Below are 26,891 nucleotides of genomic sequence, written 5' to 3' on the forward strand. Positions count from 1 at the left end.
TATGCCCCCTCAGACCTAATAAAAGACATTTCTGAAAAATATTAATTAAATATTATTATTATCCATACGTTGTATACATAGCTAATAAATTTAATTAATATTTGTACGTAAAAAGAAAAAAATTTTATCAGATGAATATTTTGTTGTTTTTTTGCAGGGTTTAACCCAGGCTGGACCCCTTAAAATTCTAAGATACGCTTATTAAGTTTGTTATTATAATTAAATAATACAATTTTTAAACAGTAAAACCTTATTCGAATATACATGTATTGAAACTTTGAAATTTTGAAAAATAAAAATTAGAAAGGGTAAAGATAAGAAATTCAAAATTTATAAACTGAGATTTTTATTTATTTCTTTATCTATTTATGACCATATATATAAGCCTTTTAAAGGCTTCCTATAGAGGCAAACAAATTGCATGTACATAGGTATGGCACAATAATTATACCGATAGCTTAAAAACTGAAAACTAAAATTAATCCTTTCGTACTGTTCTTTCTTGTACTTATAACAGAAGTTAAACTAGTGTCTCTAATTCATTTCATACTATTAGATTTATTATGAAATCCTTTAATTTATTTTTCATAGTTACTTTTCTAACTGTTAACTCTTTGAGATCATTAGAGAGTAAATTGAAAATTTTCACAGCCATGTAGTAGCTGCTTTTCTTACTTATAGATTTATTAATTTTCGGCAATGATGTACTCTTATTTCTAATAGTTTTCGTATTTTTACAATAAATATCCCTTATTTTCCCATAGTGATATGTTATTGCTTCAATTTGGAAAAACTGCCTAACTGTTAGTGGGGAATTTTGTGTTTCAAAATGATTTCTGTTAATAATTTTTAATTTTTTCTTTTGTACTCTTTGTATCGAGTACATACAATTGTTATATGCCCCACCCCAGGCAATTATTCCATAATTGACTAGGCCCTGGAAGAATGCATGGTAGATCATCATTAAGGTTTTTCTATCCATTATACTTTTAATTTTTACAAGGACAAAAATTAAATATCTTGTTCTTTTTACAATGGAGTCAATGTGTATATTCCATTTCATATTGTAATCGAAATGTAACCCTAAATATTTATGGCTTTCAACCCTGTTTATAAAGTTGCCTTCAATTTTAATATTTATATCCTCTGGAACACTATCACAGTAGTTGCCATAGGTTATGTATATAGTTTTATTTACATTTAACGATGGTTTATTTAACATCAGCGATTTGGCAATCTTGCTAAGATAAAAATTCATCTTGTCGTGTGCTGCCGACCACGAGTCATCACTCGAGATGACGACTGTGTCGCCTGCATAAGACATTATAGAGTCTTTTAGCATATCTATCAGTAAGTCATAACATATAGGATAAAAAATAAAGGACCTAAAATGGTTTCTTGCGAAACACCTATTTACTAAAGTTTCTTTCATTTATATCTTCTTCCAATTTTTTATCATCTTGGTCTTCAAAATTAATTATTCCAACTACTTTTACATTTGGATTTTTTACTTTTTCTTTGTTCACTTCACATTCATTAGCTAGTTTTTTCTGTAATATACTAAAAGCTTTACTTGTACTTTCTTCATTCAAACAATTAACAATCACTTCATCCTTTTTCTTGTGAACTTTTTTGGTCTGAATTGCCTTATCCTTATTTAAATAGTGTGCTACAAACAAGTTTATCTGATCAATGGTATGTGCTGATTTGTTTTTTATTATTATGCTAGGTACCCTTTTTGACCTGGTACTAGTTTTTGAATAAGACCTTATTTCCGCAAAAGTTTTATTTTTCACTGTATTTGTGTCACTTTTTTGTTTCTCCAGTAAATCTTTTAGCATCTTGTTTTTTTCTGTTAATTTTTTATTTAGTTCCCTTAACAGTGAATTTTCTCTTTACAAACTATTCTCATACACTTCTCCTTCTTCTTCATCACTGATGATTTCTAAATTATCGCGCAATTCCTTTCTAGATTCCGAGTTATGGTTTGATTTTATCTGAGCGACTATATGTCTCGCATCATTACTCAGCGTTTCTTTACTTATATTTGAGGTTAGATCGAGATCATGATGTTCGTTGCATATACCCAATACACTACTTAATTTAATCGCACCATCTAATCTTGCAAAATCACTTGTGTGGTACTCACTTTCACTAATTAGACACACAACTGTTTTCACTTCTATTTTAGGATGACATTTGTAATAAATTGTCGCTTGTGCACACGACGAGCCTGCGCTCGTCTCCGCCATGTTGACGACTAGAAATTAATAAATTTATAAAACAAAAATGTTGAATTGAAATATTACGAAAGGTGATATTTGTAGTTAAAACAATGCAGAAGCGATATTTTTAGGAATTTCCAAATTTAGGTTTTCAATATTATACCTTTCCAATATTCTGGGACTTATAATTTTACCTTTCTTTATAATATAATTCATAATTTTTGCCTTTCAAATCTTTATTTTTTAAAATTTCTACCCTCACCCGTATAGTTAATTCTTATGAAACGTTTTTGAAATCGTGCTTTTTGATTAATTGAAATTTATCAATCCGACAATCTTATCTATCTTATAGGTCCGGTAAGGTATTGAATTCTGCCCTTATTGAATCGTGTAATATTGATTTATTTCGCTGTTTCTCCTTTGGGTCTAAAATATATTTATCCCTGCCTGATTTTGTCACTTTCACATTTGTCAGAATAGTAGCAAATAGTATACAGTCTCTGTAATCTAATGTGTATATGAAATTGTCTTCCTTGTTTAGCTGTGTTAGCCAACGAATTAGTACTTCGGTTTCTTTATCAATTACTTGATGCGTCAATATGCATAAAAAAAGTATCTTCCCCATTTCTTACTGCAAGTACCTCTCCTTTTCTAAATAAAACCTTAGTCTCTTTATCTCGTTTACAAGGAATGTTGGTTAGTGAATTTTCAAAATCTGGATGAGGTCTCTTTTTTTGCAATTTAGTTATGGCATTTTCTTCGTTTGCTTTGGTGATAAATAGTCTTGCAGGTGGCGATTTTTCATCGAAATTACTATTCTCGTATTCTTGTTCACTAGCGAGTTCATTTAATAAAGCCCGCGGTAGTTCTGGATTTTTCTCGCCTTTGGGTATGATTGGGTTGCGTGAGAGAGCGTCTGCATTTACATTAGTACGGCCCAGCCTGTATACTATATCGAAATCATATCCTCGTAGGGCTGCTTTTAATCTATTGAATCGCATTTCTTCGTGCTGTGAAAATGCTTGAGAGGTTCATGATCTGTAACCACGGTGAATTTTCAGCCATATAGCCAGTGTCTAAACTGCTCCTTTACGAATACTATGGCGAGAAGTTCTTTGTCATATGTTGAATATCTAAGTTCATTGCCCTTGAGTGGCCTCGAAGCATAAGCGCACGGCTGATCTTGCCCGGTCTTTCCTTGACTTATAACGGCCCCTAGCCCATAGTCACTGGCGTCACATGTTACAATAAAACGTAGGGATAAATCTGAAGCTGCTAGAACTGGTTCACTAAACAGTATTTTTTTAAGTTCATCAAAGGGCGCTTGTTGTTCTTCATTCCAATGAAATTTCACATTCTTGCGTAATAAATCGTATAGTAGTTTGGCTATTTTGGCAAAATCTTTTATATACATTCTGTAATATACGAAGAAAGCTACTGCTTGCCTTACTTTCTTAGTATTGGTTGGTACTGAATATTTTGCTGCAGCTTCAACCTTTTTCGGATCTGTACAAATGCATGCTCCTCCAACAATATGTCCCAATACTGCAGCTTCTCGCTTAAAAAAATGACACTTCTTTGGTTCAATAGGTAGATTTTCTAATAGCCGTTGCATAACTCTCTTGAATATTTTGGCATATTTTTCCAAATCTTTGCCAAATATCATAAAATAGCCCAAGTAAATGGCCACTTCTTCAGATTGTAGTCCGGCCATTGATAATTACATAGCCTTTGCGAAAGTATTGCTAGCAGTTTTCAAGCCCATAGGTATTCTTTTAAATTGTATGTTGAAAGCCATTGACGCCTATCGGAGTGCTAAATGCAGTATATGGCGCTGAATCTGGATGGATTGGAATTTAATGGAAATTTGCTTTAAATCAACAACCGTAATAATTTTCGCCGGGGCTAAAAGTTCCAAAGTATCACTTGTAAATGGTAGCGGCCACCTTGTGCCCTCTTCGTCCTCGTTTAGCTGCGTAAAATCAACAACTAATCGCCATCTTTGATTACCGTTGGCATCTGGCTTTATGGGAAAAATCCATAAATTACTGCAGAAATCTGAATCTGATGGTTCCACGATTTGATTGTTTCTTGATTCTTCTACTTCGTGAATCAAATGTTTCCTCAAATTGACTGGAAGTCGGAAACGCTTGACATGTACAACTTTGCCTGTTTTTAATTAAATAACATGCTAAAGTACATTGGTTGTTGGCAAAGGCTCGCCTTCTAAACCAAACACTCCTGAAAAATCTTTTATAGCACTGCGTGACCTAAGCCCACGTTTAAGGAGACACAACACCTTTAAACCCTGAAAAAAAGAATTACAAGTAAAAATCACAAAATTAAAGTAAATCATTTAAAATTTTTATAGTAATATTTAGCATAAATACCTTTAATTTTACCATGCTAAAAATTTTATTTAGATTGAATTAATAAAACTTAAAATTAAAATTATTAGTCGTATTAAAAACGATAAAAATTTTGTTTTAGTATTTTGCTTATAACTTTGCGGGAAATTTTTTAATTTTGATAAACGAGTTTCAGGAGCGTGTTTTACGGAAAATTTTCTGTCAAAATAAGCAATAAAAAAAATCCATTTTTTCGAAGTTTAAAGGTGTCCCCTTAAGTCACACCTATCCGTGACCTAAACAGTTCTTTATTGCACCGTGCTTTATCGTCCTTGCTACGCTCGGACGCTAACCACATGGTGCAGTACAGGACTGTTTACGTCACCGATAGTTGTTACATAGCAGACTTAGGGCAGGCAGATGCTATAAAATAGTATACTATACTTGTGACTTAAATCGACCCATTATTACACGCCGTATAATAATGGGCCGTTTAAATCACATGTATCGTAATATACTATTATTAAATCACGCACATGTTCTACTTCTTCCTCGGTGCAGCCTTTTGTATCTATATTGGACATAATTTTATTTACTTTTTCTTCTCTTAAATCTAGATTCTCTGCTAAAATTTTATTTTTCACAGCGACGTTAATAGGCTCCTTTGTGTTACAAAATAGTAAACGTATGTTTACATAATTAGATGCGCCAATGTGGTCGTCCTCATCGCCTACATTGCCGCTAAATTGTCTAGAAGTGAGACACTCGATTAGTTCTACATGTGGTACAGGCAGCTTTACAGGGCAGTTGCCTGTATTGTAGCAGTATGCGTACAGCATATTATTTTTGTTTGTTGCGAGAAAATTTCCAAATAAAATATTTGTTCCCAAGTCTTGTATTAGGACGTATACAATCTTCACCTCTGGGTTAGTTGCTCTTACACATATAATTTGGCGTGATCTGGCTGGTACAGTGAAAGTTTCTTCTTGCTTAAAAGGAAATAATTTATTTTGTAATCGTAATGGCTTGAAAAACCTACTTTTCCGTTGTATTCGCGTATAATGTCGCATCCGATGAGACCTGCAACGTCAATGAGGAAGCTATCGGAGACAACGTGTAAGTTGCACGTAATAATATTACTAATTTCCGTGTTTATTTTACCCATAGTCATGCCCGGTACTACGTCCTCTGATTGCAAGTATTGTATACTTGCATATTTGTGATATATTTTCTTTTAACTATGGAAATTTTGGCTCCTGTATCAATGTAAAAGTCTGCCTCATTTCTTGTTATGCATTTACTTTGAAGCGATATTAGCGGCGGGGAGCATCCTGCTTTTGCCAACCTAATGTTGACGGTATTGCGCTGTTTGCAGCTTTTTGTTATAGTTTTATCTGATTTGTTTTCTGCTGCCTTTAGTGTCCATCACGAATTATTTTGCATGGCTGAAGTTGACGGTTTTCGAGGATGGATTTTCTAATTTATTTTCTTATCACTGAAGCTCCTGTGATTCATGGTGTCAGTTAATTTGCTGTAAGGTTTCAGATTTTCTGCTGCATGACATCGCTGTTAAATTTTTGGCTCGTATGACAGCTTTGCGTTATCCATGCATCCTGTCTACTCGACACTTGAGGATTGAATCGAGCAGATATCTAGTTTAAAAGATTGTTCTTGTTTTGGTTTTCTGGACGTCTGTCGTTTGATCCCTCATTGTTTGCATTATTATTATTACCATCATAGCAAGGTGCGTTGTTGTTTTCTTAAATCACCGTTACGATCGAAATAACCGTTATTGTTTTTATTATTTCGACTGTAGCTTCGTTGTTTTGATTCCCATTATTGTTGTAATCATTTAGTCGTCTATTCCCGTTGTTATATCTACCGTCTTGATTATTTGTGTCGTTACACCCCCCATTATTTGCGTTAAAGTTGTTATTGTTTCGACCATTATTCAACTTATATTCCTTAGTTCGGCAAATGTCTATTGTATGCACGATTCTGCCGCAATAGTTGCAAAACCCTTTTGCTTTTTTTTCGTTGCGCCGAGGAAGTTAACCTCACCTGCCAGCCGCATGGAGCAACGGTGGCTCCCCTGCAGGCTCGGCATGTGACTATGCCCTCACTGTAGCGCCGCTGCGGATCGCCAGGTGTTGTCGGATATCGCTGTACCGTCGCAGCCGACACGCACCTGCTCGCACCAGGAGTCGCGTCACGAACCGAAGAAGCGAGATCGAGACGAGCGCAAAAAACAGCACGAGGCAGAGTGAGGTATAGGTGAGCGCGCCGCGGTAACTCGGCGGAGCGAGAGAGAGGGGGGGGGGCGAGTGCGACAGGTAGATAGATAGATAGATAGATAGGTCTTCATTTGCTAAAAGCAAAAAATAATACAATTTGGATCACATAAGACTGTGTCGCATACAGTCTAACAAAAAGAGAACATAAAATATATAATAACAGCAATTGAGAAAATCAAATTGATTGTCCTATGCAGATAAAAATAAATACTTCAGTATAAAAATACCGTCACATAAAATCACATAAAATCACATTTCGTTATATTTAATTATCACATTAAACTCTTGTAATATTACGCTGTACATTTAAGGTTTAGTCATAGACCTATCTGTATTGCACGCTTGAAATCGAAAAAATTTTTATGGCCTAAGGGCCGAGTCTGACTAGATTAAAACTAGATTAAAATTAAGAATGCAGCGCCAAAGGGCTCAGAGTCGTCACGATTCAGTGGCCAGCAGGTGCCGCCGCAGTGCCCCCTTGAAAGAGGCGAAAGATGGCAGGTTTCGCAGAGTAGAAGGGAGAGAGTTCCAGAACCGAGCACCCTGGACCTGGAAGGCCCTAGCCCCGGTTTCAGTACTCACGGTAGTGATGCTTAGTTCCGGGGGAACTCCCCTACTGGAGGGTCTTAGCTTGTGTTTATTGAACAATGAGGCCAGATACGAAGGTTCACCGATCTGGATTATTCTGCATAATAGAATGGCCTTAAAGTAGAGCCTTCTGGAATCGGTGCGAAGCCATTCTAGACGCCTCCGGTAGGGACTGATGTGTCTCTTCTAACCCCAAAGATGAATCTCACACACGAATTGCTCAGTCTCTGTATCCGTATTCGTTGTTCGTTAGACGCGTCCAGGATGGTCACAGTACAGTAGTCGATGTGCGGTTGTATAAGTCAACTAGCCTTCTGCGGAGAGTCTCAGTCGTGCAGCCCCTGATAAACCGTAGGCTATACAGGGCTTTGTTTACTTTTTTCGTGATAGCATCCACCTGCGGTTTCCAAGTAAGTTGCCGGATTTAAGTCGCAGAACGGAGCTCTCCGCCCAGCCAGAAACCAGCCGTGCCGCTTCTGCCAGTCGAGCCACGCCGTCCAGGAAATTATCTTTGTTGTTGTGTAGATAGATCTGGAGGTCGTCCGCGCAAAAAAGATGTTTAATTGTGTTACCGTGGAGTATATTTTGCAGGTCGTTGACAGAGGCTAAACAGCAGGGGTCCCAGGACAGAACCCTGTGGAACTCCCAGATTGGTTTCAAGCTACTCTGAAGTTCCGTTTTTATTCGAAATTACCACCTGAGATCGCTCCTGTAAATATGATTTAATCCACAGGAGAGCCGCCCTAGAGAACCCCAGCTGTCTCAGTTTAGATAGTAATTTGGAAGGTGAGATGGTATCAAAGGCCTTGCTGAAGTCAACAAAGAGAGAGAGAGAGAGAGAGAGAGAGAGAGAGAGAGAGAGAGAGCGGCCGAGGAACGCGCGCGGAGAGCGGGCTCGCGCGCGAAGCCCTAATACCGTCGCGGAGTCGGCGCGACTAGTGGGGGCAGCGCGCGTACACTAACTGAGCCATGCCACCGCACTGACGCAGTCCAGCGGGGGTCCCGTGCACCATGACTGCACGGTGACTTCAACTTAACTATCGCGCCAGATGACGCGTCAGAGCAATCTGACGTGTTTGCGCTCTCTCTCTCTCTCTCTCTCTCTCTCTCTCTCTCTCCTTTATCATAATACACTATATTTGTTATATGTACAACAAAATGTACAAAAATAAAGAGCAATTAATCTAATCTAATCTAATCTCTCTCTCGTACATTAGGCGTTGATGGAAGAGAGCGTTCGTGCGGATGACGCTGGCGGTGTCGCGCAGCAGGCGATTAATATAGAGGGTGCGGATTCGGGCTTCCGGGTACTTTGAGGACGAGAGAGACTTCCTTCTCGTTCAGCCTTAGTGCAACCCCGAATTTTGAAGTACCAAAGAGTAACAGAGAGAGAGAGAGAGAGAGAGAGAGAGAGAAGAGAGAGAAGAGAGAGAGAGAGAGAGAGAGAGAGAGAGAGAGAGAGAGAGAGAGAGAGAGAGAGAGAGAGAGAGAGAGAGAGAGAGAGAGAGAGAGAGAGAGAGAGAGAGAGAGAGAGAGAGAGAGAGAGAGAGAGAGAGAGAGAGAGAGAGAGAGAGAGAGAGAGAGAGAGAGAGAGAGAGAGAGAGAGAGAGAGAGAGAGAGAGAGAGAGAGAGAGAGAGAGAGAGAGAGAGAGAGAGAGAGAGAGAGAGAGAGAGAGAGAGAGAGAGAGAGAGAGAGAGAGAGAGAGAGAGAGAGAGAGAGAGAGAGAGAGAGAGAGAGAGAGAGAGAGAGAGAGAGAGAGAGAGAGAGAGAGAGAGAGAGAGAGAGAGAGAGAGAGAGAGAGAGAGAGAGAGAGAGAGAGAGAGAGAGAGAGAGAGAGAGAGAGAGAGAGAGAGAGAGAGAGAGAGAGAGAGAGAGGAGAGAGAGAGAGAGAGAGAGAGAGAGAGAGAGAGAGAGAGAGGAGAGAGAGAGAGAGAGAGAGAGAGAGAGAGAGAGAGAGAGGAGAGAGAGAGAGAGAGAGGAGAGAGAGAGGAGAGAGAGAGAGAGGAGAGAGAGAGAGAGGAGAGAGAGAGAGAAGAGAGAGAGAAGAGAGAGAGAGAGAGAGAGAGAGAGAGAGGAGAGAGAGAGAGAGAGAGAGAGAGAGAGAGAGTAGAGAAGCTATTGGAAAGGAGAGTTGAAGTTCCGAAGAAGACGATAAAGAAGAAGGTAAATCGTCGCATATTCGGCACGGTTGTCACTAATTATTGTGAAATCTATTTGGTGGTTAGGGTAAGCGTCGCGTTGCGGAAATAAGTGTTTTTGACACCGAGTGAATACTCGTTTCGTCGCGGTTGAGACGCGGTCAATCCACGTTCTATGATTTTCGCGCATTTCAGCAAGGATTCGTACATATACGAAGTGGCATCGAGCGTCCGATCACCAGCTAAAATCTAGGAGTCAATCAGAATGGAGAACGCCATTTTGGAGGGCGCCGCGTCTTGTGATCGAGACGCCGACGCCATTTTGGGCAAGTCGATTAACAAGTTTTAGAGTCACGAAAGCGCGGCTTATTGTTTCGCGTTTGTTGATTTTAAGTAGAATCCCGTTATCTTGTCTTCGAGTCCATAATCGGTTGTTATCGTGTCTTCAAATCTATTGTCGATTGACCAAGGATACAAGTTCGAATTATTATTGTTTAAATCCGTTTATTATTGAGTAATATCGCACCTTGAGTCTGCATTGATTTATTACGGGGATAACTTGTAATCAGACCAAGTCTGATCTATACTGAGGGTTGTAGAATTATTGTTATTGTTCAGCATAAACCATTGTGTATAAAGCTTTATTTTTAAACCTCTAATTTTTAAAGCTCCTCTTTCTAATTCCATAATCTCCTGCCTTCTCACCTGGCATTTAAGTAATTAATTTCAATTCACTCATAATTTCATCCGCAAGACCAATATTGCTATATTGCAAAATTAAATCTGACAAGAAATCATGTATGGAGCTATAGTTTATTAATCGCGCTGCAAAGCTGTCCGAAGCTTTACCTGATAATTTGCTAGCCAATGACATAAAAATATATTTGTCTGAATCAGGGCCAAAATTCGCGCGAACTTGTCTAATCGCCATACAGAACATATTTAATTCCTCCGGAGATTCATCAAAGCTCGGTATCAGATTTAAGGTCTGTGAAAGGGTCAAGCCCCTTGTACGCTGACAATTGTCTATAGGGGCATTAAATAAGACCTGTTTCGGATTTATTATTCGGTTTACGGGTATTCCGCTTTGTTGTAAGTTATATATACCACGCATGTCCTGTCCGTGTGAGCTTCCTTGCATATTAAAGGGTGTGAAATTTATGTTATTGTTTGAACTTTGATGTGATCCGAGGTTTCTACTATCCGTATATTGTGTTAAATTTGGTTCGGCGTTATTTCTGTTTGTTGTCATTGTGTTTGTATTATTTAATTGTTATTCGGGTGAATATTCCGGTGTGTATAAAAATGGTTGTGCCGTGTTATTCTCCCAAGTTATTCTCATGTCTCTGTTTGCATTCGAGTTTTACCGATTTATCGTGTAAATATCAGCGTGTGTCGAGACAGTCGTGAAAGTCGCATTTTGATACAGAAAGATACAATTATGTATTGCGTGTAGTATGTATAATTTGATTACTTTGCCAATCATTGATTAGGTGGAAATAATTCGCCTGGCGCGAGCCCCCCAATTGATTGCTTTGCCAAGCCGTTTGCGGAATATGAGTAGAAATGCTTAGTGCGTTTGTCTCTGTCGTGTGAGGCTGCCGTATTTTCTAAACACTGGAAATTAGAATGAAGGGCGATTGAATTTCATAGTTTGAGAGAGGTATGCCGTGTGTAAAGTGTTTTTGTGTGGCGCTCATATGATGTGTTGTTGATGTGGTAAATTTTTGTGGTATAGTGCGACTGCGTTAGTAGTTATTGTATTCGGAAATGTAAAGGCACTGCCCTGATACACGGATGTAGTGTATGTATTAGTTAAATTCGGAGATCTGATTGCGCTAAAAGTCATAATAGGTGTGGTAAATTGCGGTTCGCTTATTCATATTTTTGCGCGAACTGGTCCCATTCCGTTTTTATCACCGGTTTCGGCGTAGGTGGCCCCGACTGTGTATCGTCCGGATAAGCGCCCGCTACCGAGGAGGGACGAGATGTAGCTGTGCCACGGATAAATTACGCTGCATCTTCCGGATCTAAGTGCGATATCATTTTTTGAACTAGCGGATCTTGTTCGCTTTTAAAATTTGCCGGAGACTACCAGGCACAATTTAATATAAAAGAGGATATACACACACACACACACACACACATGTGAACGTTAGTCTAGCGTCCATGGTGATTCCCAGGTACTTAATGGTCGGCTAGGAGTCTATTTCATGTCCGTCCACTGTCAGTGTTATTGTCTCCATTATCTTCCTACTAGATGTAAGTAGAGCCTCCGTTTTATGGCTAGCCACCTTAAGTCCAGTCTGCTTTAGCCAATCGTGAATTATACCTACTGCCTCGTTAGCGATTTCCGTCTCCTCTTCCTTTTGCTTTGCTACTACTACTAAAATCGCCTCCTATCAGTACCGGTTTTCTTCTTATAGCATCCTGTACTAGCCGATTTAACAGATGTCTAAATTGTTCTTATAGCTTTCTCTTATGATTCGGGCAAGGTCTTTAATTTGTTTGTGCACATTGTAACTGTCCCTGACATAGTCTATCAATTCCTCGATTCTGCGTGCTAAGGCGGTCCAAATGCGCATTTTTTTGCGTTATGCAAACAGCTCTCTTATCCCTGTCTGCATCGACCTCCATTTCCATATAACCTACGTATCTACATGCAGCAGGGGTTAGGTGACCGACCTCTGCGGCTCCTAAGTGAGTTTAGCCCCCCCCCCCCCCCCAACTCCAGGGGGCCAGCGCCGACCACCGGGCCTTTCATCTGATCGGAATCGACGGCTGGACTGAGCTCTGTGACTTGACCCACTTAGGGTAGTAATGTTGTTAACTCACTATCTATGTTTGATTTATCTTCAGGGTTTCTTCCCCTAGCCTGTTTGGTCCGCGGAGCATATTTTATTTCTGCTTTATCCTTCGGCCGGTTGAGGAGACCTCGAGCCGCCGATGAGCATTCCCCTATTCGCCACCCAAGGGACGCGCCACATACGGGCTACCGGCATCCACGCACGGTGTTTGTGTGTGTACGTATACCGTTATGATTCTGGAATCAGGCGACCGATGATAATAAAATTTGACATGCATGTATGTTTTCTGTTTCTGAATTTGGGAAAAAATTTTTGTATGCTTCTGACCATTTAATGACCATATTATAGCCAGTTTTAGATTTAAAAAAAATATTTTTGCTTTTTTTTGATGATATGATTTATACAATATATTCAACAATAGTGTATCTAAAAGAGCATAAAATTTACTGTTTTTACCCGCAAGTTTTTCCAGATTGACTGTCCCGTTCAATTGTTATGATAAAAAAGGTAATTAAAAAAAATTAAATATCTCCAAAACTAAATTGTCAAATGTTTTGAAAAAATGTATGACAATAAAAAAACGATAATATCTATTTGCTGTGAAAATTTAAACCCGTTTTGGCGACTAGTTTTTGAGCTAAAAATCGAAAACCAAAAAAATAGGTTTTCGATGTCGTACGATTACGGGAATAAGAAGATTTAATTAAGTTGAAATTTTGGGAAAAGATAGATCTTTCGATCACTTCGGCTAAGTTTTTTTGCAGCTTATTAAACCGTTTAGTTTAAAAGACATTTGGATTCAAGTTCTTTGTCTTTCACCCTGTATACCCTGTATAACTGAAAATTACTATTTTTGTTAAATCTTATAACTCGCTAACGAAAGTTCAGAATGTTTTGAGAAAATGCATGAGTTTATAAGGTTTTACGGTATTTAAATTATTGAGGTTTAAATTTTTTCATGGAAATTATATGATTTGATATTGTGACGGGTGCTTCTTTAGTAAAATAATTAAGATTGAAAGTATTTTAACAATCATTAATATACTGTATATTAGACAATATTTTATCCATTAGAACTATACATTTTGTTGGAGAAAGCTACGTGCCAAATTGACAGCGGTTTTTTATACGAAAGAGGGTCGTTGTTCTATTTCTATGGTCATTCTTCTTTTATATTTTTGGTAAATAAATAAATTAATAAATAATGAATTTAGTAGATTCACTTTATTTATATGAATACTCTTTAAATTTTCAAACACATATACGTTACTTGCAGTTTTAACATAATTCAAGCTAAACCTACTATACTCTTTTTCCTTTTATGTCGTTTCTATTATGAATGGAGTTTGAACGCTGCGTTAAAAGTTTGGTTTATCAACACTAACTTTCGATAACGGTCAGTTTTATTATTTTTCGCAGAGAGGTTTCTCTTTTTTATTTTCTAGCTTCTCTACACCGCCAAAGCTTTAGTGATTAACGACGCACTATTGCTCTTTAGCATACACTTTTGCTAGCCTCGCCTTGGTGTCGCTACATCTTAACGACGTTCAACTGAATTCTCTCTTTCTCCTCAGCTTCCTGTTTCCTCAGATAGGAACTACCACTCGCTGCTAGCCCAAAGCACATACGAGTACTTCGAGGTTTAGTCCAAGAATGCTTTTTTCGGTCGAAAGCCTGCTTGCGCTTAAAAAACTCTACCCCTTCCAAAATCGCGCCGATGTGAGCCTCTCATAGTCTGCACAGTCTAATCACGTAGAGCGGTCGAGGCTCTGATTCGTCAATCGGCTGTTACTATATTACTTAACGTAACTTCTCAAGACTCTTCGAAGAAGTTAGTGACGGTTCAGGTATCGGACATATTGAAAAGAAAACGCTAGGCTGTCGCAGAACTGTCGCGCGACTCTGTAACGTCACGGAGCTCTTATTTTTACTTGAGACGATGTCCAAAGCATCGTCAGCAATCTCAATTATTATCGCGAAATCGAAAGCGGCTGCGACACACATCGTTGTACATGAGATTAAAGATAACAAAATTTATCAGTGTAATATATCCTTTAGGTAAGTGAGGTTAGGCTGCCAAAAGTTATGCGATCAGAAACCAATTCTATCCCAAACTTGCCTATGCAAAGGCCGTATTCCATCTAAAAAATTTAAAACAGATTTGCTTGGATGGTTTTTCCATTAAGTACGTTACTATTTTAATTTCCTATTTTATATTTTATTTCTACTTTAATCCAGTATATAACTCGTTTTTTCTTGTAGCTCTTCACTATTTTGACATTTGTGCGATATTTCACAATACTTTTCCTAACAATATCTTTGTCATTCATCTTTAAGTACATGAAAAAATGAAATATTATTATTTTTTTAGTTTTAATTAAAAATTTTTTTAATATTATGTTACAGAAATGATGAATATATTTCTGACAGTGCAGTAATTACTATTAGACGAATAAAACTGTATAGCGACAGTTTAGCACGTTATGGTAAATCTCCATATCTTTATCCAATGTATGGCTTAGGTGAGCTTCCACAAGGGTTTGCTCGACTGAGTGCTATTTATGGAGGTACATACATGTTGGATAAACCTGTCGATGAGATAGTAAAACAAGATGGAAAAGTAATTGGGGTACGTTCAGCTAATGAAACTGCATTATGCAAACAAATATTTTGCGATCCAACTTATGTACCAGATTTAGTAAGAAAAGTTGGACAAGTAATTCGTTGTATTTGTCTATTAGACCATCCGATTCCTAATACTGGAGACGCATTGTCGACCCAAATAATTATTCCACAAAAACAAGTAAGTTCAACTCTCATTTTAGTTTTGATTTTATTTAATACTTATTAATGAACATTCTCAAACTGTCTGATGAACGTTGATTTATGGTCTATTTATCTTATTACGCTATTAATGGTAAATATTTACGAGAAAAATTTATGCTGCGGCCATCCTGCAGAAGGTTTGGAAAGACAAAGAAGTGAGAAGAAAGTGACAAAGCTCAAATTCCAGAATGGATGCTCCTTGGACTGATGCAGAGAAACTTAGATTTCGGGGTTGAGTCTATATAGAAGATGACCAGACGATACTGTACGAAAATGACGACTGGAAAATGCTGCAAAAAGCAGACGTCTGGACAATGCAGATAAAGCAGATGAGTTTGATCCTGAACCTCTAATCACTTTGGTAAACAGGAGATGTACTAAAATGACAAACTATAAAAGTTAACTAGACTAATAAAATGGCCCCACGGAAGTATTATTGAACAATGGTGCCTGTGGAAATCCGGTATCGGCAGCTACTTGCGCAGAGCGTGCTCTGCCTACGCCACAAAAAAAACACACACACACACGACCTTCAGTGTACTTTCATCGGAAAATTTTAAAAATTTGACAAAAACAGACCTTAGATGGTTTAAGTGGAAAATGCATCTCTTAAGAGCTACACATTATTGTGAAAATTCCAGATATCGATGCACAATGACTTTGTTTTCTGTCCTAATGATGTGTTGGGAGAATGTATGGAACTTGATAGCATGGAAATGGTGGTTTTCAAATGCGCAACGCTGTTCGACTTTTATTGCTTCCTCCTAGAGAAAGCTTTTTAAAAGTAAAATTTTCAATTTTGCTAAAACTTCGTAGAAACGAATTTGGAGGTGTTCAGAGTTAAGTTTTTTTTTTTTATGTGTGGCGTAAGCAGAGCAAGCTCTGCATCAGTGGCCCTCTGACACCAGATCCCCACAGGTACTATCGTTGAACAATACTTCCGTGGGGCCCGTTAACTAGCTTTTTTTGGCTTCTCCTTTGAAGTTTGACATTTATGTACACCCCCCATCCACCAAGGTGATTAGGGGTTCAGGATCAAACCCGTCTTCTTCATTCCGCATCGTCCAGTCGTCTACTTCGAGCAGCATCGACCGGTCATCCTCTGGACAGACTCAACCCCGACACCTACGTTCCTCTGCATCAGGCAGGGAAGTGAGAGCTCAACTCTGTGGCCGACGTTTCTCTGCATCATTCCGAGGAGCGTTTATTATCTACTACCTAGTAACCTTTGTCTAGCAACAGTTTTACTCAACTGCTTTGCCTTGTCTTTTCCTTCTATTCTCTTCGTCATTTCTAACCTTCTTGATAATAGTCCTTACGTAGTTGTTTACTGCGCATCAGCCATCTTTCGACGTTAGTATAGCTGTTATCATTGACTCAGGGGTCACCCTAGCCTGAAGGTACCGCTCGAGTCCCTCTCGTTCCATTTCGTATCGCGAACAGTTGCAGAAGACATGTTCCGCATCTTCGTTTGTTTCCAAACATACTGGGCAATTTGGATTATCCTCTATCTTGAAGCAGTGTAGGTAGGCTCGAAAGCACCCATGTCCGCTCAAAAACTGCGTAAGCTAGTTCCCCGTATCGTCTATTGGTCCAGCCAACAATACATGGTATAAGGCAGTACGTCCAACGCCCATTTCCACTGGAGTCCCATCGTCTTTGCCACTCAGCTAGGGTTTGTTCCTTTGCGGATTTCCTAACTTCCTCTTGAGTATTGTCACCACGCCAGTTTTCTTCGTATATATTCTTTCGTTCTGTTGATAGGAGGTCAATAGGCGGCATACTTGAAATAACGCACACTGCATCTTCTGATACTGTTCGGTAGGCAGAAGCGACCCACAATGCACTTCTCCTATAAACTGTTGACAGCTTTCGTGCATAGGATTTCACCAACATAGCGTTTTTTTTTTTTTTTTTATATTCTCGGAGAAGAGGTGTTAGGAAAAATCTTAAAAAGACCATAGCGTGACTTTGTTTATGGGGTCGTCGAAACAGCTCCATCCGCAATGTCAGCCGTGTGTCGGATTTACACCGACTGAATCCATCCTTTTTACGGCTAGATAAAAAACACCCATCTGTACCAAGGAACGCCCTCATTGCTTTTATCGACCCTCGGTAAAGGCGCACCTAGCTCCATCTTCTGTGCCCTTGTTCTCCGCGGTACGACCGTCGAGTAGTGCTTCGCGGGGGGGGGGGGGGGGGCGAAAGGCTTCTACGCCCTCTTCTAATTGATGTGGTCGTCATTACGTTTCTTTTTTCTGCGTCGTCCGGGCGTCTTTCCGCATCTTTCCGCATCATCCGATCGTCTGCTTCGTGCGGCATCGTCTGGCCATCCTCTGGACAGCCTCAATCCCGACACGGCTCAGTGACCTTCGTCTAGCTACATTTTTATTCCGGTGTTTCGCCTTGTCTTTGCCTTCTTTTCTCTTCGTCATTTCTAACCTTCTTGAGGATAGTCCTTACGTAGTTGTTTACTGCGTTCCAACCATCCTCCGACGTCAACATAGTTGTCATCATTGACTCAGGTGTCACTCTGGTCTGGAGATAACACTCAAGTTCTTCTCGCTCGCTGACTTTCTGTAAAATTGATTTGATGAATTTTATTTTATTATCAATTTTATAAAAGTATTATATTCGAAATTGTTTTTTTTTTAAATAAAAATAATATAAATTACATACGTGCCATTGGGGTGCGTTGTAGCACGGATTTGAAATATTTTAATATAATTTGATGATTTTAATTTCATCATTTTATATTAGTTATAATATCAAGGGACGCGGTAGCGCCCCGATGGCAAGTATAAGTTTTTATACGCTGTGCTGTCGGGGAACAGCGTGACCCTATAATACTTTGAATTTGCTAAATAACGTAAATGCGTTTTATTGTCCCCAATCATTTCTTGTCTGATATGTCTTAGATGCTTATGTTCGGGTAATGTATCTTAAAGATTTTAATGAGAACTTTCTAATGATCATAATATTTTGCTTCAAACATTTCTCTTCTAGCAAAATAATTATGATAAAAAATTAATTTGCGATGATTTCTTAAAATTTTGGTCATGTGCGATTCTCATCTTTTTAAGTACAACAATACAAGATGTGTCATGATAATAGGTTATAAGGTTAGTAAGCTGTTTCTATTTACACATATAAAAAAGTAAGAAGTTGTTGAGTAAGGTCACCTAAGCATTATCATAAAGAATATGTGAGAGACGAGGATTAGATTTTCTAGGCTAGAAGTTGCCGTTTGTGATCGTGGATCAGTGTGTGACTATATGCAGCTGAAAGAGGCTTACGCGGCAGCAGCGTGCATCGGGACTCGTGTAACGGTGTAAACATAAAACATAGCCTAAAACAGTGCAGTGTATCGGAGCTTGTCGGTGTACGGGTATGAAGACTCGCTATATAATCGAATTCTCTTAAATCAGTTTGTGTGCGTGGTTATACGTTTACTGAAGAGCCCTCGTGCTTCCGATAGTGTACCGCTCGACAAGAATTATAATGTGTCTAATAAGCGCCGAGAGCGCCAGCCAGGACGCGATGCAAGCTCTTGCGTAAATATATCATACACGACGTGTGAATGTTTAGTACAGAGTAAATACAGCATCGTACTCTATATCAACTGGGAACGTCTCGGAACCTTTGGCTCACATCGATCGGCTAAAAATTGGATACTGGTCAATCGCTCCAGGATATGCTGGCTGCGACATGAGAACGCGATGCACAAGGACAGAGGAAACAGCTCTTTAATAAGTAAGCAGTTGCAGTAGCATTCTCTCGACACGTCGTTTGCGTCGAAGCTATTTCTTTAGAATTTTGGTTAATCTTATTAAACGGGTGTGAAATCGGTTTGAAAAAATACCTTTTACAAGGTAAAATGTTGGCAACTATAAGTTATAGCTCCATCCTCACAAATCTGATGTATCTTTGTATTATAATTCTTATTTCTTCTTAAAAATTTACGAAATTCTTAAAAGAATGGTCAAATGTTTGTAGCTTACAAAAGCTTCTCCATATATTCTCATAAATATATACGTTAGTGAAATCAGTTTTGAAAAGGTCAAGCATTAAAGATCAGCAGGTTAGCTAGAATTAATCGTAACTAATATGTATGAAAAATAAGATGGTTGCACTGTACGAAATTATTATTTTAACTAACACTTGCCGTCCCGTGGTATTGTAGTCTACCATGTGCATAATATTTACTAATCGTCATACGCATCATACGTGCATATTGACTAAAAAATACTCGATTGTTTAATGAGGTTTAGTCGCTACAAGAAAAATTTAGCCGATTACGCAATATTAAAATTCTATTCTTTACAATAAACTTATATTGTAGCTTAGATTATAATAAAAAATGTCCTAATTTTAATTTGTATCATTTAAAAGATTTAGACACACCGTAAAACCAATAATTTGAGTGTTTCATCGATAAACCATAAGACGACGGGACGGCAAGTGTGAGTTAAAATAATAATTTCGAAAAGTGCAACCATCTTATTTTTCATACTTATTAGTTATGATTAATTCTAGCTTACCTGCTGATCTTTAATGCTTGACCTTTTCAAAACTGATTTTACTACATTCACTAACGTATATATTTATGAGAATATATGGTGAAACTTTTGTAAGCTACAAACATTTGACAATTCTTTTAAGAATTTCGTAAATTTTTAAGAAGAAATAAGAATCATAATACAAAGATACATCAGATTTGTGCAATAGTGATGAAATTAAAGTTTTATTAAAATCTTATTTCCTAATTTTTTAATTCTACGTGTTGTCGGCTCGCAAGAGAATGCCGAGTATTTGTTTATATCGCGGTCTACCTGCTCGCTTGCAATCCAAATCGCACCGGATTGAATGAAGCCCGATATTGTTAAGAGCTCTCGCATTTCGGAGCAGCTGTCTTGCTGCCTACTTTTACGCAAATCCTGAAATTCATAATCAACGCACTCTAATCTACATGGTGTGCTATCACGAGTGCTCTATCATTCAATACTATAGTACAGCAATGGACGACATGATAGCGAAACAAGTCGAGAAGCAAGGACTAATCGCGCGTGCGTATCTAAATCTCACCAAAAAGGGCGGGAGGCGCCTTCCCACCTATTACTAGTCTACAATGTCTTGTGGATCCAGATCTATCATCGATCCTCGAAAGATTCCTGACTCAAGAAGAAATCCAGACAAGTAGACCTTCGCCCCTCACTGCTGAAGAAGAAGAGTGTGAACGCTACTTCCTTTCCACGTATAAGAGGGATTCAGAAGGAAAGTATAATATTCAAATAAACACATACATTTATGTTTTTTTGGTCGCTGAATCCAAATCCGGAATCAGTTTGGCCCCATCACGTCAGGGTCAAGGTCAGTTCAAGGTCAAACTGAGAAGAAACAGTTTAAACCGATTAAAATGTCATATCAAAACTTTCCAAAAATGAAAAAAGATACCAAAAAATTGTAAAAAATCTTATTTAATCACATAATATCTTCCTTGTGTTCAGATAAAAGTTGCTTTCGTTTATATTTTTTTCTTATTTTGCTTTTTTTCCACTAGCTTAGTAACTCTCGATGTCTTTCTTTACTCCTTTTTTCTCTTGTAACGAACTCTTTTTACTTCAAATGACCTATGCAATGGGTTTCATTTTCTCTTTTTGTTATTTGTTTTAATGTCTCTCTTCAGTGTCCAGCAAAAATCTGCCATCATGTTGACATTCCATCTTCCTTGGTATCGATTCTCCATTACACTTATATCTTGATGAAATCGTTCTCTCTGTTCTTCACTGACATCTCCTAGATTAAGAGGGAAGTAATCAAGATGGGAATGTATGAAATGCATTTTATAACTCATCAAGCAACCCAAATTTTTGAATCACTCACAATCTTTGAATCAATCAAACAATCAAACAATTTTTGAAATCATTCACATGAATGTAATAAAAGTTGTAATTTGGTTTGTTTTGTGTGTGGAGAATATGTATCAGAAAAAAACATGAGGTCATTATCTGAAAAGTTTAAGTTGATTTACAGTGAATGCTTTGGTATTGAAGTAGCCAATCAAAATGTAAACTGGGTGCCACAAAAAGTTTGCAGTAGATGTTATACGATGGTAACACGCTGGTAAAGAGATAAAACAGAAAGGAACTTGAAATTTACAAAACCAATGATATGGTCTTCTCCAACGTGTCAAAATGACTGCTATTTTTGTATGACTAATACCAAAGGTTTTAACACGGCTACTAAATCTAAAATTGTATACGCAGACGTTTCTTCAGTGGTGAAACCTGTGAGAATAGAAGTCAGGGATAAAACTGTTAGTATCGAACCCATGGATGTGAAACGCTCGGGCGAAGTAGAAGAAATGCAAGTTGATGAATCCTGTAACGAAGAAGGTTCTGAGGTTGAAGAAGAATCTGACGAAGAATCCTCAAACGAAGAATACCTGCCAGCTAGTACAAGAAAAGCTCCAGAAACCTTTAACCAAGAAGAGTTAAGTGATCTTATTCGAAATTTAGGATTACCTAAAGATGGAGGAGAATATCTAGCGTCAGTTCTTAAAACGAAAAATCTGTTAGCAAAAGGAACAACGGCCTCTTTTTATCGAGATAGAGAAAAAGAATTTAGGAATTTTTTTACGAACGATGAAGAGAATTCGTTGGTATATTGTATAGATGTTAAAGGTTTAGTCGATGCAATAAAACCGAATACGTATAAAGACGAGGAATGGAGACTTTTTATTGATTCGTCAAAACGAAGTCTGAAAGCTGTTCTGCTTCATAACGGAAACAGGTTTGCATCCATTCCCATAGCTCACTCGACTAAGCTGAAAGAGACTTATGAAAATTTAGAAATTGTATTGGAAAAAATAAAGTACTTGGAACATCAATGGAAAATTTGTGGTGATCTTAAAATTGCAACCATGATCTTAGGACAACAATAAGCTTTTACTAAAAATCCCTGCTTCTTGTGTTTATGGGATAGTAGAGACAGGGTAAATAACTATGTTAAGAAAGTATGGCCAACTAGAACACATTTTGAACCAGGATCGAGGAACATTATACGTACGCCATTGATTGACCCATCAAACTATCTGCTACCACCACTTCATATCAAACTTGGCCTCATGAAGCAGTTCGTCAAAGCTCTGGATAAAGATGGCGTTTGTTTCCAGTATTTGGGAGAAAAGTTTCCCGCAACAAGTGAAGCTAAATTAAAAGAAGGTATTTTTGATGGTCCTCAAATTAGTACTCTATTTGAAGACGAAACATTTATCACAAAAATAAAGAAGTTGAACAAAAGTTGGAGAATTTCAAAAATTTGGGTTGCTTGATGAGTTATAAAATGCATTTCTTACATTCCCATCTTGATTACTTCCCTCTTAATCTAGGAGATGTCAGTGAAGAACAGAGAGAACGATTTCATCAAGATATAATTGTAGTGGAGAATCGATACCAAGGAAGATGGAATGTCAACATGATGGCAGATTTTTGCTGGACACTGAAGAGAGACATTAAAACAAATAACAAAAAGAGAAAAAGAAACCCATTGCATAGATCATTTGAAGTAAAAAGAGTTCGTTACAAGAGAAAAAAGAAAGAAAGACATCGAGAGTTACTAAGCTAGTGGAAAAAAAGCAAAATAAGAAAAAAATATAAACGAAAGCAACTTTTCTCTGTACGCAAGGAAGATATTATGTGATTAAATAAGATTTTTTACAATTTTTCGGTATCTTTTTCCATTTTTGGAAAGTTTTGATATGACATTTTAATCGGTTTAAACTGTTTCTTCTCAGTTTGACCTTGAACTGACCTTGACCCTGACGTGATGGGGCCAAACTGACCTTATATTCGAATTCAGCGACACGAAAAACATAAAGATAGATAGGTCTGATTTCTCGCGCAGACAACTTTTTTATTTTGTGTGCCGGTGTTATCTATCACTCGGTCATATGCAGCCAGCGACGGCGGATGGGGAAGAGCGTAAACTACGCATTTCTTATCTGCCACACCAAGCCATCACCAAAGTCTACGGAGAGTCAGAAAAGTTGAAAGTTGCATTCAATGGGTCCGTAAAACTGAAGAATGGTCTCTCTATCAATGAGTACCTCCACGTAGGTCCGAAAATACATCTAGACATCTTCGACGTTTTGCTACGATGGCGTACATTTCACTACGTCTTTTCCGCTGACATAGAAAATATGTTCCGGCAAATTCTGATCGACAAGGAGGATCAAAAGCTTCAGCGAATTCTATGGCGACCATCCAAAGACCAGCCGATAGCCGCTTTCGAACTGAAAACGGTTACCTACGGACTTGCCTGCTCACCTTAATAGTTTAACAGGACACTAAGGCAACTTGCCACTGACGAAGGCGAGCGATACCCTCACGCCGTCCCCTTACTACTGCATAACGTCTATGTAGATGACGTACTTGCAGGCGCTGATACCGTTGAAAAGGCCAACCAGCTAAAAAAAGAACTAGTCGAGCTCCTCAAGGCGGGCGACTTTCCATTGAGTAAGTGGACAGCCAATCATCCTTCGCTCTTGGAGGATGTTCCACAGTAAGAGAGTGCCTTTTTAATGCACAATTTTACAACCCACTGGGGTGGATCTTGCCAATCACTGTAAGCTTCAAAATCTGCATGCAGTCTCTGTGAAACGCCGGCTTGCAGTGGGACGATGAGCTGTCTAGTCGACTACGGCGAAGATGGGACTTTCTAATCGACCAGTTGGCGCAACTGGGCCGAATCTCACTCCCCCGATGGATCGGCTTGTCTGACGACGTACCGTTACTGGAATTGCACGGATTCTCAGATGTGTCCGACCGTGCTTATGCAGCGTGTCTCTACTTACGGACCTTGAATCACGAGGGGAAGACGGAGTCGGTCCTTATAGTCTCCAAGTCAACAGTCGCACCGCTAAAGCAAGTGTCTGCCACACGTGAATTTATGTGGCGCGCTACTTCTTGTGTGTCTTACCAGTCGAGTCCAAGAAACGTTGTCCTTGAAAAGTGCTGAATGCCATCTTTGGTCAAATTCCAAAGTCGCACTCTCGTGGATCGTACAACATCCCACCGCCTGGAAAACTTACGTTGCGAATCGCGTCTCCGAGATTCAGACCACATTACCGAGCACCTTTTGACATCATGTGTCCGAAAAGGAGAACCCTGCCGACCTCGCATCACGTGGCGTCTTACCGAGAGAGATCGCCGAGCCGGGACTCTGGTTCAGCAGCCCTTCCTTCCTCACCAACCACGACCGCCCATGGCCGACAACATTTACAGAGCTACACGACGTGGAGTGTCCAGAATAAAGATCCACGCCGTGCCTAATCACTAGGACGCCGGAGCCCGAGTTTGAGTTGCTCACTCGGTACAGTGGCATCAACAAGCTACTACGAATTATCACTTACTGACTGCACTTCATCAAGTGCTTGCGATTCCCAGATGTAGGAAGATTGGGTAAGCTAACCTCATCTTACCTCAACGAAGCTCTTCTCTTCTGGGTTCGCCATGTTCAAGCTCGCTTTTTCGCGGAAGAAATCAAGTGCCTCTCACAAGGAAAATTTGTTCCAAATAAGAGTCACCTTATTGGTCTTAACCCTGCTCTCGACAATAGTGGAGTACTTCGAGTCGGGGGACGACTCAGATACTCGTTACTCGACCCAGACAAAAGACACCCTATGATACTGCCGCGCGAGTCATATCTCACATATCTACTGGTACACGACGCTCACACCAAGACCATGCACGGTGGAACGCAGTTAATACTTAGCTACATACGACAGCGTTTTTAGATTTTACAGGGTCAATTAGTCAAGTCTGTTATATTCAGGTGTCTCCGTTGTTGGCGACAACGTACCAATCCCACTACACAGTTGATGGGAGACCTGCCGTATACACGAGTGCAACAGTTGCGCCCATTTTTGCACTCTGGGATCGACTATGCAGGTCCGATAAATCTCCGTTTGTCCAAGGGTCGTGGTACCAAATCTTATAAGGACATATTGCAGTCTTTCGGCACGCGCGGTACATCTAGAAGTCGCTTCAGGATACTCGAGCTGACTTTTTCAACGCTTACCGACGATTCGTCGCTCGTGGTGGAATTTGCGACCCTTGTCAGTGATTGTGGCACAAATTTCATCGGGGCCGATAAAGAACTACGTGCTCTCTTTCAGCAAGCCACAACCCAAAGCGACGAGATCGGACGAACACTGGCTAACGACAGGACCTGTTGGAAGTTTAACCCACCAGCAGCTCCTCACTTCAGCGGCATATGGGAGGCTGCTATTAAAATCTGTTAAGTCCCATTTGAAACGAGTGATCGGCAAATCCTTACTCACTTTCGAAGAGATGACCACGCTCCTCACTCAAATTGAGTCGTGTCTGAGCTCGAGGCCACTGCAACCACTCTCCGATGATCCTACAGATTTGTCTGCCTTGACACCGGCACACTTTCTTATCGGGACACCTACGTTAACTGTGCCAGAGCCATCCACGCTTGATGTTAGCACATCTCGATTCAATCGCTGGCAGCTGATTCGCCAAATGTATGAGCACTTTTGGAGCCGGTGGTCTTCCGAGTACCTGCATGAGCTACAACACCGACCAAAGTGGCGTACCACTCAACCCAACGTTAAAGTTGGGGATCTATGCGTCATCCGCAAGAATCAACAGCCACCATGCAAGTGGCTCTTGGCCCGTATAACGCAAGTACACTCTGGAGATGACGGGCTCATCCGTGTAGTTCAAGTTCAGACGGCGACTTCGTGTTTTACACGGTCAATTTCGAAGATCAGCATTTTGCCAATTGATGAAGAAGATCGTTTGCCATAATCTGGCGAAAGCGGGCGGAATGTTCTGGATAGAAGAATGACTACCACACTAACGCGCTCAATCACATGCAACACTGTACACATACACGACTCATACCTACGAGAGCCTTGTTGATTTCAGGCAGTCTCTCTCGAGCAACGAGTATGATAACACCTACACTAACGATACTCAATTTCATAAGTTTTTTACTCTGTAATCGTATAGCTGATAAAGTTTTAATGTTAATTAAAGGAGAACATATTTCGCGCTAAAAACTGTGGTGTTCGTCGTTTATTGAACCTGAATCCTCGCCGCATCCCATTACTTCCTCAACAATTGTCTACAAAAATGATCACCAGATGTACATCGAATCTACCGAAAAAGAAATTGTACCTCCCTGTAAACGCTATCCAGGTGTCAAGGTGACCTCTAGGTCGACGAGACATCATCTAGGGGAATGAGCACCAGGTGTAAATCAAATCTACCGAAAAAGAAATCGCGCCTCCCTGTAAACGATCTCCAAGTGTCAGAGAAAAATCGATATAAAAAAGTGCTGAGTCACGATTTCGATGACCGGAGAATCTCAAAAACGAGTTATCTACCTTTTATTTGATTTTTTTATAAATGTAGAAGCAACTTTTAGAAGTTTTTTCAGAACAATGTAAAGAAGTATAACCATTTACCATAAGTATAATAGGTTAACCTCACGATCAGCCTGACACCTGGACTTCGTTTGCTGAAGATGAAAATTTGTTTCTAGTACATTTATTATGTACTTAGCGCGTTGTATCATAGACCATGTCTCACCATTCAGGAGGTGATTTTGATACCTGGACATTGTCTGCTGTAG

General features: G+C 39.2%; 1 protein-coding gene across 2 annotated transcripts in view; it reads left to right on the top strand.

Moving 5' to 3' along the window:
- LOC100117809 (rab GDP dissociation inhibitor beta) overlaps positions 1-26,891 on the top strand; it is a 139,690-nt gene that overhangs the window by 75,254 nt on the left and 37,545 nt on the right. For both annotated transcript variants that reach the window (XM_031924854.2, XM_031924885.2), the window contains one exon: positions 14,808-15,204. In XM_031924854.2, coding sequence (XP_031780714.1) covers positions 14,808-15,204 — 397 coding nt within the window. The remainder of the gene's footprint in view (positions 1-14,807; positions 15,205-26,891) is intronic.

Source organism: Nasonia vitripennis, assembly GCF_009193385.2.
Source record: "Nasonia vitripennis strain AsymCx chromosome 1 unlocalized genomic scaffold, Nvit_psr_1.1 chr1_random0002, whole genome shotgun sequence".
In the NCBI taxonomy this organism is placed as follows: Eukaryota; Metazoa; Arthropoda; class Insecta; order Hymenoptera; family Pteromalidae; genus Nasonia; species Nasonia vitripennis.